A 14,033-nucleotide genomic window follows, 5' to 3' on the forward strand; every position below is an offset into this window, starting at 1 on the left:
GAAGAGCAACAACCCTTCATATTGGACATACTTCTTAAGAGAAACATATCCCGTGGAAATGTATCTATTGGATGATAAATCATCACTTTTAATTTGAATAGTGCTTATTAATAATTAAATTTGTAAGATGATAAATCATCACTTTTAATTTGAATAGTGCTCATGAATAATTAATTTGCAATCTATAATTTCCAACAATCCCCTACTATATTGCTAATTCCAGAAAATAAGTACACAACGATTATGCATAAAGAAGGGTGTCTATAGATTGAACCTTCCTTTAGTGCAAACTCTCAGAGTATCAACAAAGTGAATGGTGGCTAGTTGCTTGAACCATCACTTTTAAAGTCAATACCGGAAAAAATTTCACACATAATCGTATAGTATTAGAGTAAGAGTTTAATTTGCTTTAGCACCATTATGGTCATATGCTCATCCCGTTTCATTAACATGTATAAGAGAAAACCATAAAGAAAATCACGTTGAAGCGGTACCACTTCATGTCCATATAGGTAGATTTCATGACAATTAATGTCCATCCATTAAGAGTAAAACTCATCCTCCTAAAATATAAACACTTAATCCTGATCCTTAGTGTACGTTTTCATTCGATAACTTGTTATTACCCTTTGAACCTTGAAACTCACTTTTGGCTAGAACAAAATAAGGTTTCCATTATCAATGACGTGATTAGAATGGTTTTAATCCCATCTTAGTGGTCGTACTCTTAACCAAATCCCTTGACAAACTTTTTGTTAATGGATCCGCTAAATTGTCAATTAAATAACATAGGTAACAGTTATCACACCGTCCCTACTTAATTGTCTCACATACTTATGTCTCAAACTTATATGTTTAGACTTTCCATTGTACACCTTATTGTACGCTCGAGACATGGTAGATTCACTATCACAATTTACGGAAATGGCGAACTTACGTTGTGGCCATAACTTAACATCTAGCAAGAGATCTTTTAGCCATTCTGTTCCTTGGCAGTAGCCGCTAAGGCTATAAATTCAGTTCCATAGTTGAATATGAGATGCAAGTTTGTCTTTTGGATGTCCAACTAATGGCTCCACCTCCAATTGTAAAAATTCATCCCGATGTGGACTTTTTGTCACTTAGACTTGTAAACCAACTTGCATCTGAGTAACATTCTAGTAATGCGGGATAATCATTATAGAATAATCCTAAATTTTTTGTTTTCTTAAGGTAGCCAAAAATCCTACAAATGCCTTTCCCATCATTGGTATTAGGACAATTTGTAAATCTCGCCAATTTGTACACATCAAGTGCATTATTAGGTCTAGTACAATGAATTGCATACATTAGACTTCCGATTGCACTGGCATACTCAAGTTGCGCTATAGCTCTGCCATAATTCTCACTTAACTTGAAGTTCGAATCATATGGAGTGTTCGAATCCTTGATATTTAAGTGTTTAAACTTTTCCAATACTTTCTCGATATAGTGAGGTTGACTTAGTGCAAAGCCCTTTTCATGCTTTTTCACCTTTATACCTAGAATTGTATCTACCTTATTGAGATCTTTCATTTTAAATTTCGAGGCTAGATACTCTTTGGTCTCACGAGCACTTTCCATATTTGTACCCAATATTAACAAATTGTCTACATAGAGACGAATAATTACACCATACCTATCGATGAATTTAGTATAAATACATTTATCCCCACCATTATGTGAAAAATCATATGACAAGATAATCGAGTCAAATTTCTCATGCCACTGTTTAGGCGTTTGTTTTAAACCATATAATGACTTGATCAACTTACACACCTTATGTTCAATCCCAGGAAGCACAAACCTTCTGGTTGCTCCATGTAGACTTCTTCCTCGAGATCACTATACAAAAAAGCTGTCTTAACATCCATTTGATGTACATGTAACTTATAGATAGATGTAAATGCTATAAGAATTCAAATGGAGGTCATCCTAGCCACTGGTGCATAAGTGTTAAAATAATCTAGGCCTTCTTTTTGCCTAAATCCTTTAGCCCAACCTAGCCTTAACGGTTGGAGAATCCCCTGTTGGAGTATTCTTCCTTTTAAACACCCATTTACAACTGATGGGCTTCAATCCTTGAGGAAGATAAACTAGAATCCAAGTATTGTTGGATAATATTGAATCCATTTCATCATTGATCGTCTCTTTCCAAAGTGCTGCATCCCTAGAAGTCATGGCTTTACCATAGGATTATGGATCACTATCCACATTAAACATTATGGGGATCTTCCTAATTAAATATTCTCTATTTCCCTTAACAAGAAATGCTAGAGATTGCAAGGAAATGAAATCAGGATCAAAGTCTTTTACTTTTCTCACTCTTTGACTTTTCCTCAGCTCCGTATTCTTACTTCTTTTGGTTTGATCACTTGAGATCATTGGTTTTCTTTTCCCGAATCTGTTAAATCATTGAAAACCTTATTTTCAATGAATACAACATCTCTTGTTTCAATTATCGTATTTGACACTAAGTCAATAACACGATAAGCCTTAGAGTGATGGGCATATCCAACGAATGCACTCTTGACGGCTCTTGGACCTAACTTTGTTCTCTGTTGGTCGGGAACTCTATAGTAAGCCAAACACCCCCACACTTTGAAATAATCTAAGTTTGGCATCCGACCCTTCCATAACTCATATGGAGATACTTTGAATTTTCTCGATGGTATTCTGTTAAGAATATAACACGTAGTCAATAATGCTTCACCCCATAGATTATATGGAAGTTTAACATTTAAAAACATCGAGTTAACCATATCTACTAAAGTGCGGTTCTTTCTTTCCTCCAAACCATTTTATTGTGGAGTATAAGGAGTGGAATACTCATGTACCACACCTTATTCCTCACAAAATATATTAAATTCATTTAAAAAATATTCACCACCTTTATCACTATGAAACACTTCGATTTTCTTACTAAACAAATTCCCAACCTCATTTTTAAAATGTTTAAACATATCAAAAGCCTCGCATTTAATTCTCATGAGATACACATAAGTAAATCTAGAGAATCCGTCTACAAAAGTGATAAAATATTGTTTCTCACCTCTTGTTAATGTTCCATTTAATTCACAAACATCTGAATGAATTAAATCTAACATTTGTGAATTCCTTTCACACTTATTAAGAAATGGCTTCTTGGTAATTTTTGATTGAATACAAATTTCACATTCATCCTCAAACTCATCATTACTTAGACTTATATAATCATTCTTTTGCATACATTGTAAAGTTTTAAAATTAAAATGTACTAAACGCGCATGCCACAAAGGACAAAATTCAACAATATGAGCAAAAGAATTAACTTATTCATATCAATACTCAACTTGAACATACCCTCATTACAATATCCTTTTTCTACATATATATCACCCTTAAGCATGACAAACTTGTTGGATTCCAATATAGTCTTGAACCCCTTGTAACATAGAATATTTACGGACACTAAATTATTTCCCACATCGGGAACATGCAACACATTAGTCAAAGTCAATTTCTTCCCAGATGTGAAGTTGAATTCCACTGTCCCTTGACCGAGCACCTTAACCGATTGATAGTTTCCCACAAGCACTTCACGATTTTCCACTAGTTCATAACTCTTGAATTGTTGTCAGTCATTACACACATAGACAGTAGCTCCAGAGTCGAGCCACCAATTACAAGACTTATTAGTCATGGCTATTTTGAGTTCAGTAATCATACTAATCTCCAAATTTTTGATCCCTTCTTTAACCATGGCCACTAAGTTCATGCCCTCCACCATATTGGCTTTGGAAGTTGTGACATTTTGCTTCTTTTTGAGAAGTCTGCAATCCTTAATATAGTGTCCTTTCTTATTGCAATTATAACAATTACGAGTTTTTTTCTTCTTGTCTTGCACGTCCTTAGTCTCAGATATGGCCTCTCGCTTACCATTTCAAGAGTTCTTGGACTTGCTCACATGGTTCACTTTAGAACTTTGGGGAAAATACACCGCATCGTGTTTCTGAGTTTCCTTTTCAATACGTAAATGCCTAAGTATATTCTCCATAGTGAAGTCCTCTATCATATGCAGAAGTTTCTTCCGATAATTGTTCTAAGATGAGGGCAACTTTGAGGTGATAGCCCCAACTTGTAACAATTCCAGAATAACAACTTTCAAGTCACGAAGCCTGCTTACAAGGACTTGTAATTCATAGAATTGATCCATGATTGGGATACTATCTAGCATTTTGAATTCGAAATACTTCATCATTAAAAATTTATTAGTACCTTATCGCTCGGTGTTGTATTTCTCTTCAAGAGCTTTCCATATTTCCATCGGGGATTGCATCGACATATAAAGATCATACAATCGATCAGACAAGGTGTTGAGGATGTGTCCTCGACATGTAAAATTGCCTTCTTCACGCTTCTTCTTGAGTTCAGCCACTTTTTCAATTTCCTCGGAATTTGCATTGGGACAAGATCCTTCACAGGTTGTAGGTTTGGATCCAGAACGTACGCCACATTTAAGACAGTAAGAAGGAACAACATATTGTCCTTCCAACAATTGAAGTTTGAACCATCAAATCGGTCAAGTTTCACAAACTCTTGGTTTATCACTTTGAATGCAGTGTTAGCCTCCGTTGCCATCTCCAAAAATAGTTCTCTTTGATTGTTGGATATTTGAATGGAGACGATAGAATCCTAGACTTATATGGAAATAAACAGTACACGTCGAGGCGTCGATGATGCTTTCCAAAGAGAACTATTTGCCCCCACAAAAAGTTGCTAGATGGTTAAGACAAAGGTCCTCCTGGGATACAATTTGATTAGCAAAATCAAGGAATTCCCTAACTCTTACTCTAGTTTCTGAAAATAAGATTGATTGTAATTGTATATTTTGTGAGCACCATAATGCCTCTCTTTATATGCACTCAATAAATACAATTTTGAAGAGCCACAACCCTTCATATTGGACATACTTCTTAAGAGAAACATGTCCCGTGGAAATGTATCTATTAGATCATAAATCATCACTTTTAATTTGAATAATGCTTATGAATAATTAAATTTATAAGATGATAAATCATCACTTTTAATTTGAATAGTGCTTATGAATAATTAATTTGCAATCTATAATTTTCAACAGTAGTTTTATCTAAACTTCCAATATTTTGATTTTGTTTCATCCTGCATTACGAATGTTCTTGTTTTTTATGCAAATACCAATGAAAATTATGGTACTAAAACGAGTGTATGGAGTATATTTGTTGGGCTGAGTTTAACTTCATACCCTTTTTTTATTTATTTAAATCTTTCCATTTTTATTTATTAATGAAATATTTTTACCTAAAAATATTTATATTTAAATTTTAAAAATAGATTATGATTATAATATATTTTATAATTATTTAAAATAAATATTTAAAGATCTTGGGGTAAAAAAGAAGAAGAAGAAGGATTTTATGTAAATATTAAAAGGTTGCAAAATGGAATAATGGTGCTAGTGTAGAAACGGATTAGAAATACATGTTATAAATTAATGATTTAGTTTTAATTTATAGACTAATATTATTACTTTGATTTTTGCTCAAAGTTAATAATAGAAAGTTAAATAGTGCATTATTTAGCGTTTAGGATAGAGTTACTAGTTTTGATAACGCAATAAAACAACCATGGCTGCCGCAAGCGTCACCTCACCATGGCTGCTCCGAAAGGCATTTCAAGCTTTGGCTTTCTCTCAACCTCTTCACACCAACAAACACCTTTCTTTCTATGGAAATCTTTGCTCTTTTCCATTTCAATATCCGCTGAGAAGTTCAGGTTTTTTATTTTGTTATGAATTTTTTCTTCTTTTTTATCTATATATATATATATATATTTGTGATAGTTGTATAAATAGAGATACCCATGGAGCTAAATTAGAAGATTTTCTATTTATTTTGAAGTAATCTTGTGCAATTAGAGATACCCTTTATGCTAAAGTTAAAGAATTTGCAAATATCTTTTGTTAGTTTTGAGGTATAGAGATGCCCATTTAGCCAGAGAAAAAAATATTTACATTTACCTCTTCTTAACATTCTTGGTTTATTTTGAAGTAATATTGTGTAATTATAGACAAACATTGATAAAAGGGAGGAATTTGAGCAATTTTCTTTGTTAGTTTTGTTATAATCGTGGATTAATTTGAGACACCCATTAAGCTGAATTAGGAGAATCTAGTAAGCGCATCTGAAAAAAAAAGTATTGAAGGAACTAAAATGCTTGAGATTATAACAATGTTGTCACTCAAATGAACTTGTAAGTCAGTTATATTACTCTTATCAGGAAAAAAAAGAGATGCTTCTTTTTACTAAAAGGTTTGTTTAGATTTCGGATGGTTTTATGTCAGGGATTCCATCCAGGGATGAAGCATGCATTGCAACTCGTATCATTATGTAGACGTTTTACCTCCGAGTGAAATATGCCAATTATTTTAAATGCATTTTGTTAAGCAAGAATGAATGCTTGTTAACCTCAGCTTGATATCAAAATATATTGCCATCCTTAATGAATGCACACCTAGGGCATTGACCACAATTCCAATTCAACTTTTTATTATTCCTAGAACTAGAGTTTATACACAAGGCCACTTATAGTAGTAGTTGTTTTCTTAGAATTATCAATTTATCACAAAGTTATTGAACATTAAACATATGCAATAGCCACCATTACCATGGCTGCTGAACCTGTACTTTAGCATTGTTAGTAAGCTGTAGGATTAACTTCTGCAGAGTCCAGCTTCTTCAACTTTTTCAATTGTTTTTTTGCCATATGTACATGTTTCAGCAAATGGGATGTATGCATATACAACAGTGCTGATTTTCTAGTCGAGTAACATCCTATTTAAAATTTTGAAATGCACACACAGGGTTATGTCACATTTCCCAAGTTATAAAGGGGGATAATGATGTTTTACTTAAAGGAGTGGGAGATAAGAGTGCTATCGAAGAAGTGAAACATATACTTGATACGGTATTCTCATTGCCCTTTTTCTATATCTTCCTTTAGTAGCCTATTGTTTCTTTGGTTTGGTCCTTGCCTTTTGTGCCTAGTCAAATTCATCTGATTCTCTAATTAATTTTGTTTCTTTGCTATAGATAACTGGTAGAAAAGTTCCTAGCTCTATCTGTTTAACTTTTCTTCTATTTGGAATTTATTTTATGCGATTTTAGGCTAGACGTGCAGCAACCAGAAGAGAGGTATTCCATACAGATTTTCTAACCCCACCAGTATTAAAGGAGTCCATGATTGTTCTGCAAAAACTGGCTGATGTTAAGGCAGTTGCACAGGGGGGGTATCCTCAGGTCGAACCAAATGGATTCAGTTTACTTCTCCTTCATTGATTTCTTTGGTTATACAAGTTGATGAATCTCCGTGATCCTTTAGGCTGAGCGTTGCCGTCTTTCTATTGGACATTCAGAAGTATTGACCAATGATCCTAATGTAGTTGCAGCAATAAAGTAAGTAATATCCTTCATTGTCAAGAGCTGGTGACTGCTTGACAGGATTGAAACTCTGAATCAAGATATATGCATATTTGGTTTTTTCTTTGTCAGTATCTCGGGAAACTTCAGCTTTCAACCTTGTTCTCATGGTGACTTCCTTGGTGCAATTCTTGGTAAAGGTATTGCTAGAGAGAAGCTTGGGGATATTATCTTGCAGGTATTCAGATGGTCAATTGCGGATTAGGCAATTTAGAACTTGGGTTTACTTTAAAAGCCCTGGTTTAATTTCTTTCATTAAGATCATTTATACCTGCCTCCTAAACCAGCAAAGAAGTTTTCTCTGCATCTAATATATTACCAGGCTGTAACCTATGTTGACTGTTAACTAGGGAGAAAAGGGAGCTCATGTCCTGATTGTTCCTGAACTCGTTGACTTTCTTATGTCGACACTGGACAAGGTGAACTTTTTTCCCCTTGGATACACTCAATGACTGCAATAATTTTAAATTTAAATTTTTTTCCACTTTTTCGGGTAACAGTAACAGCATTATCACAGTAACCTTGCAGTGAAATTTTTATTCTTGCACACTGTTAGTATCACATTAAAATCAATATATTGTCTGTCATATTTGTTTGTTTTTAGTGGTAAATAACACTCACATTCTTGTAATGTCTGTAACAGTTATGGAGTCTCCAAAGGCATGAGCTAATCTTGCCGTATTGCAGTAAAAAGAATTGTGGGTGAAATCCTCTCCAACTCTTTTTGTTATGTGTTTCCTTTTGCAGGTTGCTAATGTATCAGTATCATGTACACAGATACCTCTGCTTGCACTTGAATATGAGCCACCAAGGTTGCAATCACTCAGGATGCTCATCAGTTTTTATCTCAATCTTATGGTACCTATTGCTGTGATATCCATCAATGACTTCATGTTGGCTTTGCAGGACGCAGTCATTCAAAACCATAGAAGCATCGCTTCGTGTTGATGCTCTTGCTAGTGCAGGATTTAAGATTTCTAGATCTAAACTAGTTGATTTGATAAGGTATGTTCTCGGGTTGATGCTCTAGCTTAATCTCTTCTTGACTTTGGGTCTATGTTACTCTGACTTTTGATTTCCTGAGTGCCTGTGCATGACACCCATGTCTGAAGAATATTCTGATATGAGCATGATGATATGACTCTCAAAGAACACTTTCAATAAAGGAAAAAACTTGGAAAAGAGAACTGAACAAACCCATGTTCAACATATACCCACATCTCGGACTCACATTTGAGTCCGAGTAACATAGCTTTTAGTTGCAAAATGCATGAAAGATTGAGCTGATGGACGTTTGTTTTTCTGTTTTTTTTTGGTCTTATAGCAACGGAGATGTACGCGTAAATTGGACAACTGTAACAAAAAATGGAACAACTCTCAAGACCGGTGACATTATCTCTGTTAGTGGGAAAGGAAGACTAAAGGTGAGTGAGTGTTCAGTTTGAGAAATCTTTGCCGTCTAGTAATATGTTTAGCATATATTACTTTGACTTTTCATTTCCCTCGAGTGCTTGAATCCGACTCCAACACATAGATGTAGGGTACAATCCTCCAAATACATGAAAAAAACATAATAATAAAAAAAAAGCATCTGATATTACTTGGGAGTCCGAGTAAAGTAGGTTTAGCATACTGATACATTGCAGTTTGGTTTTGTACAGATTGGAGAAATTAACAGTACAAAGAAGGGAAAGTTTTCTGTGGAACTCATTCGGTATTTGTAGGGTTAGCAATTGAGTAAAAGGATGATGGAGTTTAGGCAATTGAGGATACACATTGTGATGTTTCTAACTAAACAAGGGATTCTCAAATATCAGAAGCCATAGAAAAGAAAAAAAGGAATTACATTACAAGGAGTCTGGCTAATGTATCAAAGCTGTGAATTCCAAGACAAATGCCAGCTTTTTGCATGGCATCTGAGGGTCATAGGAAAACTCATCACTTGAGTGCATTAGAGGCATCCAGAATATTCATATAACTTTTTTATTAGTCAATTATTTTTGTTTTATGTTTGAATAATAAATGATGATTTAAAAAAACAATATTTTATTAATAAATGTTGAAAATAATTAAAATTTCAATATCTATTTCTAGAAAATAACCAAATAGTAAAAAACTTTTCATTGACTCATCTAAATATTAGAAAATATGTTTTGGGGGGTGGGGAGGGATGTTTATAGTTTATAGTTTTAGAAATTATAAGAAAAATAATTTATTGATTTATTGTAGTAATCTTTTACCATCTTTGTTTTAGTGATCTGAAAGGAAATGAATTGATTTATAGTAGTGATCTTTTATAATTATTACATTTTCAAAAAATAATTTATATAAAAATGGAAATACCCAAAAAAAAAAGGAACTTGGATGAATTTAACCGATCCAAACATGTAAAAAAAGACTTTGTATCCAACATTCACAGGTGACAATCAATAAAGGGTTGCTACAAGATCATGATTTATTGCATCCAAAAGTTACTTATTACAAGTGCATGGAAGACCGATATTATTACAGAAATGCCAAACTTCTATCAGATCTCCAGGAAAGAGTTGATAGTCTTGAACCCATGGTTCTCCGGAAGAGGACTGTTTCCCGGCCTGATGGAGATTACAACCTCCAAACCTACCAAATGGATAAACATGAAAAACAGTAATTGATAAACAAAGGGTATGCAAGGATGTGCAGAGTAAAATTTAAAATTGTTCTTATACTAATTCGTAACGGTTTAAGGTGTCAGGTTCTGATTCTGAAAGCAAAAAAGTCTAAAACACGAGCCAGAATCAACAGGATTAGAATACTGACACCGGCAAAGAAAAAAAGATCAGTACACTACCTGCAGCTTTTGCAGCCGTGGCTTCTTGATAGACATCGGTCACAAATAGTATATCGGATGGCTTATCAACTCCCAATGACTCAATGATTTCGACATAACTTCGTGTTTCTCTTTTATATCTGCAAGCAAGGCAAGATGAAAGAAGTGTCACTTTGAGTTAAAATTTAGTGATAAGCATAAAGCAAACAAAGTAAAAAGACTTACCCTACTGCAGTGTCGAAAAATCCGGATAAATACTTCCTCAAATCGCCGTAGTTTGTATTTCCGAATATAAGCCTCTGAGCCAATCTGCTACCACTAGAATATATGTATACCTGTGATGAAAGAGGAAGCAAAGATAAGCATTGAAAATTGAACTTTCTATAGTAACCGAGAACTTAGCTGAGTAAGATCCTGTCCATAAACCAATCCCAATGATAATGTTTCGGTTTTACCTCATGGATATACATGACTTCTAGTAAAAAAGTGAAAATGGCAACTGTATGCTAAGGGACGATACAGCTTCATAACAACACGATAGGACATGAACATACATCAACTTGAGCTTAGATCTAGACTAGGTCCGAGGGGACACCTATCCAGGAGCAAATGCACAGAAACATATTCAAAACGTAGACCAAATACAGTATCCAGAACTACATTCAGAAAATGAAATTGTAAAGGAGTAAAGGAAATTCGTAATAATACCTTTATACCCAGTGCATGCCACTTTTCTAGAGCTTCTGGTACATCATCAAAAACTACTCCTTCAAGCTCGTTATTCTCAAATCCAGTACGCCATATATGACCCTATTTAACTTCATATTAATCCTTTCTCGAAGGTAAGCTCCAAAAACATATTATCTTTCAATTCATGTTTGCTTACTTGCAATTGCTTTAAGGCAGTAATTTTTCGATCAGCTTTTATCATTGCTTCGACATTAGCCACCAAAGAAGCAATCACCTTCTCTTTTCCTGGATCTTCCAAGGGGATAGGTACAGCACCAAGAACACCTTGCTTCAAGTCATCTTCAACCTGTGGAAAACATGTTATAGGCGGATAATTTAGGAGTCAATCAGGACTACCTTGGTTGCTAATTTGTAAGATACACAATCTCACTGCCTTAAACACAGAAAACAAGCTGAAGAAGTATCGTTAAATTCCTTCAGGTTATCTAATTCTATACACATGCCTCAAATGCATGTCAAGCAAACAGATACTAGATAATTAATGATGATAATAGATGCTAATTTCATATATATTACAAAGGTTCCAAGTATTGTTGAAATTAAAAAAGGTTCTGAATTCACAGATAATGATGGTTCAAGAGTAAATGCATTATATCAGACAAACTAGTCCATTGTATGTTCTTATTTCAGGTATATCACATGAGTTCGAAGCATATGATTTGAGGGAAATAAAATGAGTGTTGATTGAATTTTATCTAGGGTTGGCCAATCCTCATACATCCGACCATCAATTTTATCTAGGCATCAGTAGGCAGTTCACTAGTAAGAAGCAATGAATTGTAGTTCACTGCTAGAGCTTAGCCAAGGAAGCAGGCACATAATTACCGGTCAGAAGCATTCTGTGATCCTAGCAAATGGGCCATACAATCTCAATTCTCCGAGAAGTAAAGTTCATACGTTCATTTGTGCCTAACTCTTAAAATTAATTCTTTAATGTATTAAAAGGTAATTTCCTTGAGGAAGCAAAGCAAACAATTTGTATCGGATTTGCAGCAGAAGATGATAAAAGGTCAAAAGATCCAAAGAAAAATCTTACTTGAGAACGTAACAACTTAATATCATCTTGAGTTTCAGCACTATCGTAAGTTGCGGACAAATGCCTCCCAACATTGTCTCGGGCATAGGGAAAGAGAACATCTGTTACAAATGAAATAGGAGTTGTAGTTCCTTCAATGTCAAGCACAACGCAGCGCTGCAACAGTAAAAAAAAAAAAACAATGTACAGTGAGAGAGTGTTTGATAAACGAAAGTAACAATTTTCTTGTTAAGCAATAAAACAGTCAAGAGTCTACAACAATGTTATCCCAACATTAGAGATTTTTGTTAGAAGGGAAACACACGTCTAGAAAACCCAGAATTTCTCCGATTTTAGAGAAAGTATGTGCTTACTGGATATGGCTGGAGTTTAAAATCTGATTCCACTGTCCCAGCCTTCGTAGCCACCCTTTTTATCATGCTATTGATGCTTGAAAATCCTTTAACATTCTGAATGGGGCCATGATCTGGAGTAGACCAGTCTAAGCCTAGATGATGGAGTTTGATAGCAGCATCAAAGAGGTAATGATAACATTCAGCCTGAAATAGTATGTCATCGCTGAAGTAAGGAACACATACGACCATCGCAACATGTAAGAATCTGTCTTACTGGGAAGGAGCATCGGAAAAGCCAAAAGAGAGAAACCAAGATGCGTATTCTGAAATTTCAAGTTTCACATACCTGAGTTTTAGCACTGATCCATGAGTCACCCCATACGTATATACCATGATGGCGAACAAGCACAGCAGTTGTCTTAGGATACACATCAAAAATAGGATCATTATCACCTCAGTAAATTCCAGATTACAATTTAAAAAAAAAAATTACTCGGTAAAATAAACTACTGGTTTGATTAAACAATGCCAAATAATAGTTTTCAGAAAAGCAGATATAATAGTTGCCTTCATGAAAAGAGGAGCACAATTGGAGCACTTGGGAGGCTTATGAGGGTATGGCTTTGGCGAAGGTGAAGATATGATAGACCAGTCTCCCGATAATACATACATGACTAGGAAGCACCGTCACGGACACGCCGCCGACACGGCCGTATACGTACCGGACACACCTTGAAGCGTGTCAAAAAAGGACACTCCCGGACTTTACTTTGGCCTGAATCAGAAACGGAAAAAAAAAACCCATATACAAGAATAGAACTTCAGTAAACAGATAAAAAGAACTTTAACAGTTAATCGTGATAATTTATGGGATTTTTAACATACCTGTCTTCTTTGGAGTCGATTCGCTTATATGAAGATTGATGCTGGGTTTCTTTTTTTTTTTTTTTGCAGAGAATGAAATACAGACACAAAGGCAAGGACGGTAAATGAGAAAGGATAATGGGGTAAGAAAGTAAAAACAAATTATAGTATATAAAAATAGTAAAATTAAGTATAATAAAAATATGTGAGAACTATATAAATTAGATTTAAAATATTTTTAAAAATTAATTTTAATTATAAATAAAAAAATATACGGGTGACCCAAATTTTTATTAAATAAAATAAGACATTGTTTACATGTGAAGACAAAATATATTTTCTTTTTAGTAAATTTAGTATTTATTACTATAATATATTTTAACATAAAAATATATAAATAATAAAAATATTTTTATTGTTGTATCTTACAGTACTCGCGTCTTTATTTTTTAAAAATAACCGTATCATCGTATCCGTGTCGTACCCATATTCTGTATTGGTGTCCGTGTCCATGCTTCATATACATGTCATCTAGTTCCATTCTCTCCTTTTGAACACCTATCAAAGTACCAAATCACAAGCCTGTAATTAAGCTATGCTCCAAAATATCTTCTAGTAATTGGCAAAGGAATAAACAAACATGCAGTGGAAGATGAACCACAATATATGTAATAAAAAAACAAATTCTATACGCAGCAACTGTCAACTGAACCGAGCATTATAAT

The 14,033-nt window shown here is 34.3% G+C and overlaps 2 protein-coding genes across 3 annotated transcripts; one reads left to right on the plus strand and one right to left on the minus strand.

Moving 5' to 3' along the window:
- Window positions 1–5,491: 5,491 nt before the first annotated feature.
- LOC108461383 (uncharacterized) lies at window positions 5,492–9,595 on the plus strand. The gene is made up of 10 exons (XM_017761220.2): window positions 5,492–5,811; window positions 6,899–7,002; window positions 7,203–7,334; window positions 7,417–7,490; window positions 7,587–7,692; window positions 7,865–7,933; window positions 8,262–8,326; window positions 8,421–8,519; window positions 8,839–8,938; window positions 9,176–9,595. The coding sequence occupies exons 1-10, from the start codon at window positions 5,664–5,666 to the stop codon at window positions 9,236–9,238; spliced, it is 960 nt and encodes a 319-aa protein (XP_017616709.1). The 5' UTR covers window positions 5,492–5,663; the 3' UTR covers window positions 9,239–9,595.
- Window positions 9,596–9,951: 356 nt separating this feature from the next.
- LOC108461442 (probable bifunctional methylthioribulose-1-phosphate dehydratase/enolase-phosphatase E1) lies at window positions 9,952–13,481 on the minus strand. 2 transcript variants are annotated; one of them, XM_017761283.2, is made up of 10 exons: window positions 13,330–13,481; window positions 13,012–13,219; window positions 12,791–12,862; window positions 12,463–12,648; window positions 12,110–12,265; window positions 11,210–11,359; window positions 11,032–11,133; window positions 10,549–10,658; window positions 10,345–10,463; window positions 9,952–10,133 (listed from the first exon to the last, which is right to left on the minus strand). In XM_017761283.2, the coding sequence occupies exons 2-10, from the start codon at window positions 13,114–13,116 to the stop codon at window positions 10,042–10,044; spliced, it is 1,092 nt and encodes a 363-aa protein (XP_017616772.2). In that variant the 5' UTR covers window positions 13,117–13,219; window positions 13,330–13,481; the 3' UTR covers window positions 9,952–10,041. The 2 variants fall into 2 exon arrangements, with proteins under 2 accessions (XP_017616772.2, XP_052880123.1); XM_053024163.1 differs by lacking the exon at window positions 13,330–13,481 and having other exon boundaries at window positions 12,463–12,667; window positions 13,012–13,153.
- Between the last annotated feature and the right edge of the window lie 552 nt (window positions 13,482–14,033).

This window comes from Gossypium arboreum, chromosome 13 (assembly GCF_025698485.1).
Source record: "Gossypium arboreum isolate Shixiya-1 chromosome 13, ASM2569848v2, whole genome shotgun sequence".
NCBI lineage: Eukaryota > Viridiplantae > Streptophyta > Magnoliopsida > Malvales > Malvaceae > Gossypium > Gossypium arboreum.

Bases quoted from the DNA above. Each gene is read 5' to 3' on its own strand.
- LOC108461442 (XM_017761283.2), bottom strand. From the start codon at position 13,116: ATGTATGTATTATCGGGAGACTGGTCTATCATATCTTCACCTTCGCCA. The intron at 12,266-12,462 runs GTAAGCACATAC...TTACTGTTGCAG, and splicing joins TTAAACTCCAGCCATATCCA to CGCTGCGTTGTGCTTGACAT. The intron at 11,134-11,209 runs GTAAGCAAACAT...GAAGTTAAATAG, and splicing joins CTGCCTTAAAGCAATTGCAA to GGTCATATATGGCGTACTGG.
- LOC108461383 (XM_017761220.2), top strand. From the start codon at position 5,664: ATGGCTGCCGCAAGCGTCACCTCACCATGGCTGCTCCGAAAGGCATTT. The intron at 7,335-7,416 runs GTCGAACCAAAT...GTGATCCTTTAG, and splicing joins CACAGGGGGGGTATCCTCAG to GCTGAGCGTTGCCGTCTTTC. The intron at 8,520-8,838 runs GTATGTTCTCGG...TTGGTCTTATAG, and splicing joins AAACTAGTTGATTTGATAAG to CAACGGAGATGTACGCGTAA.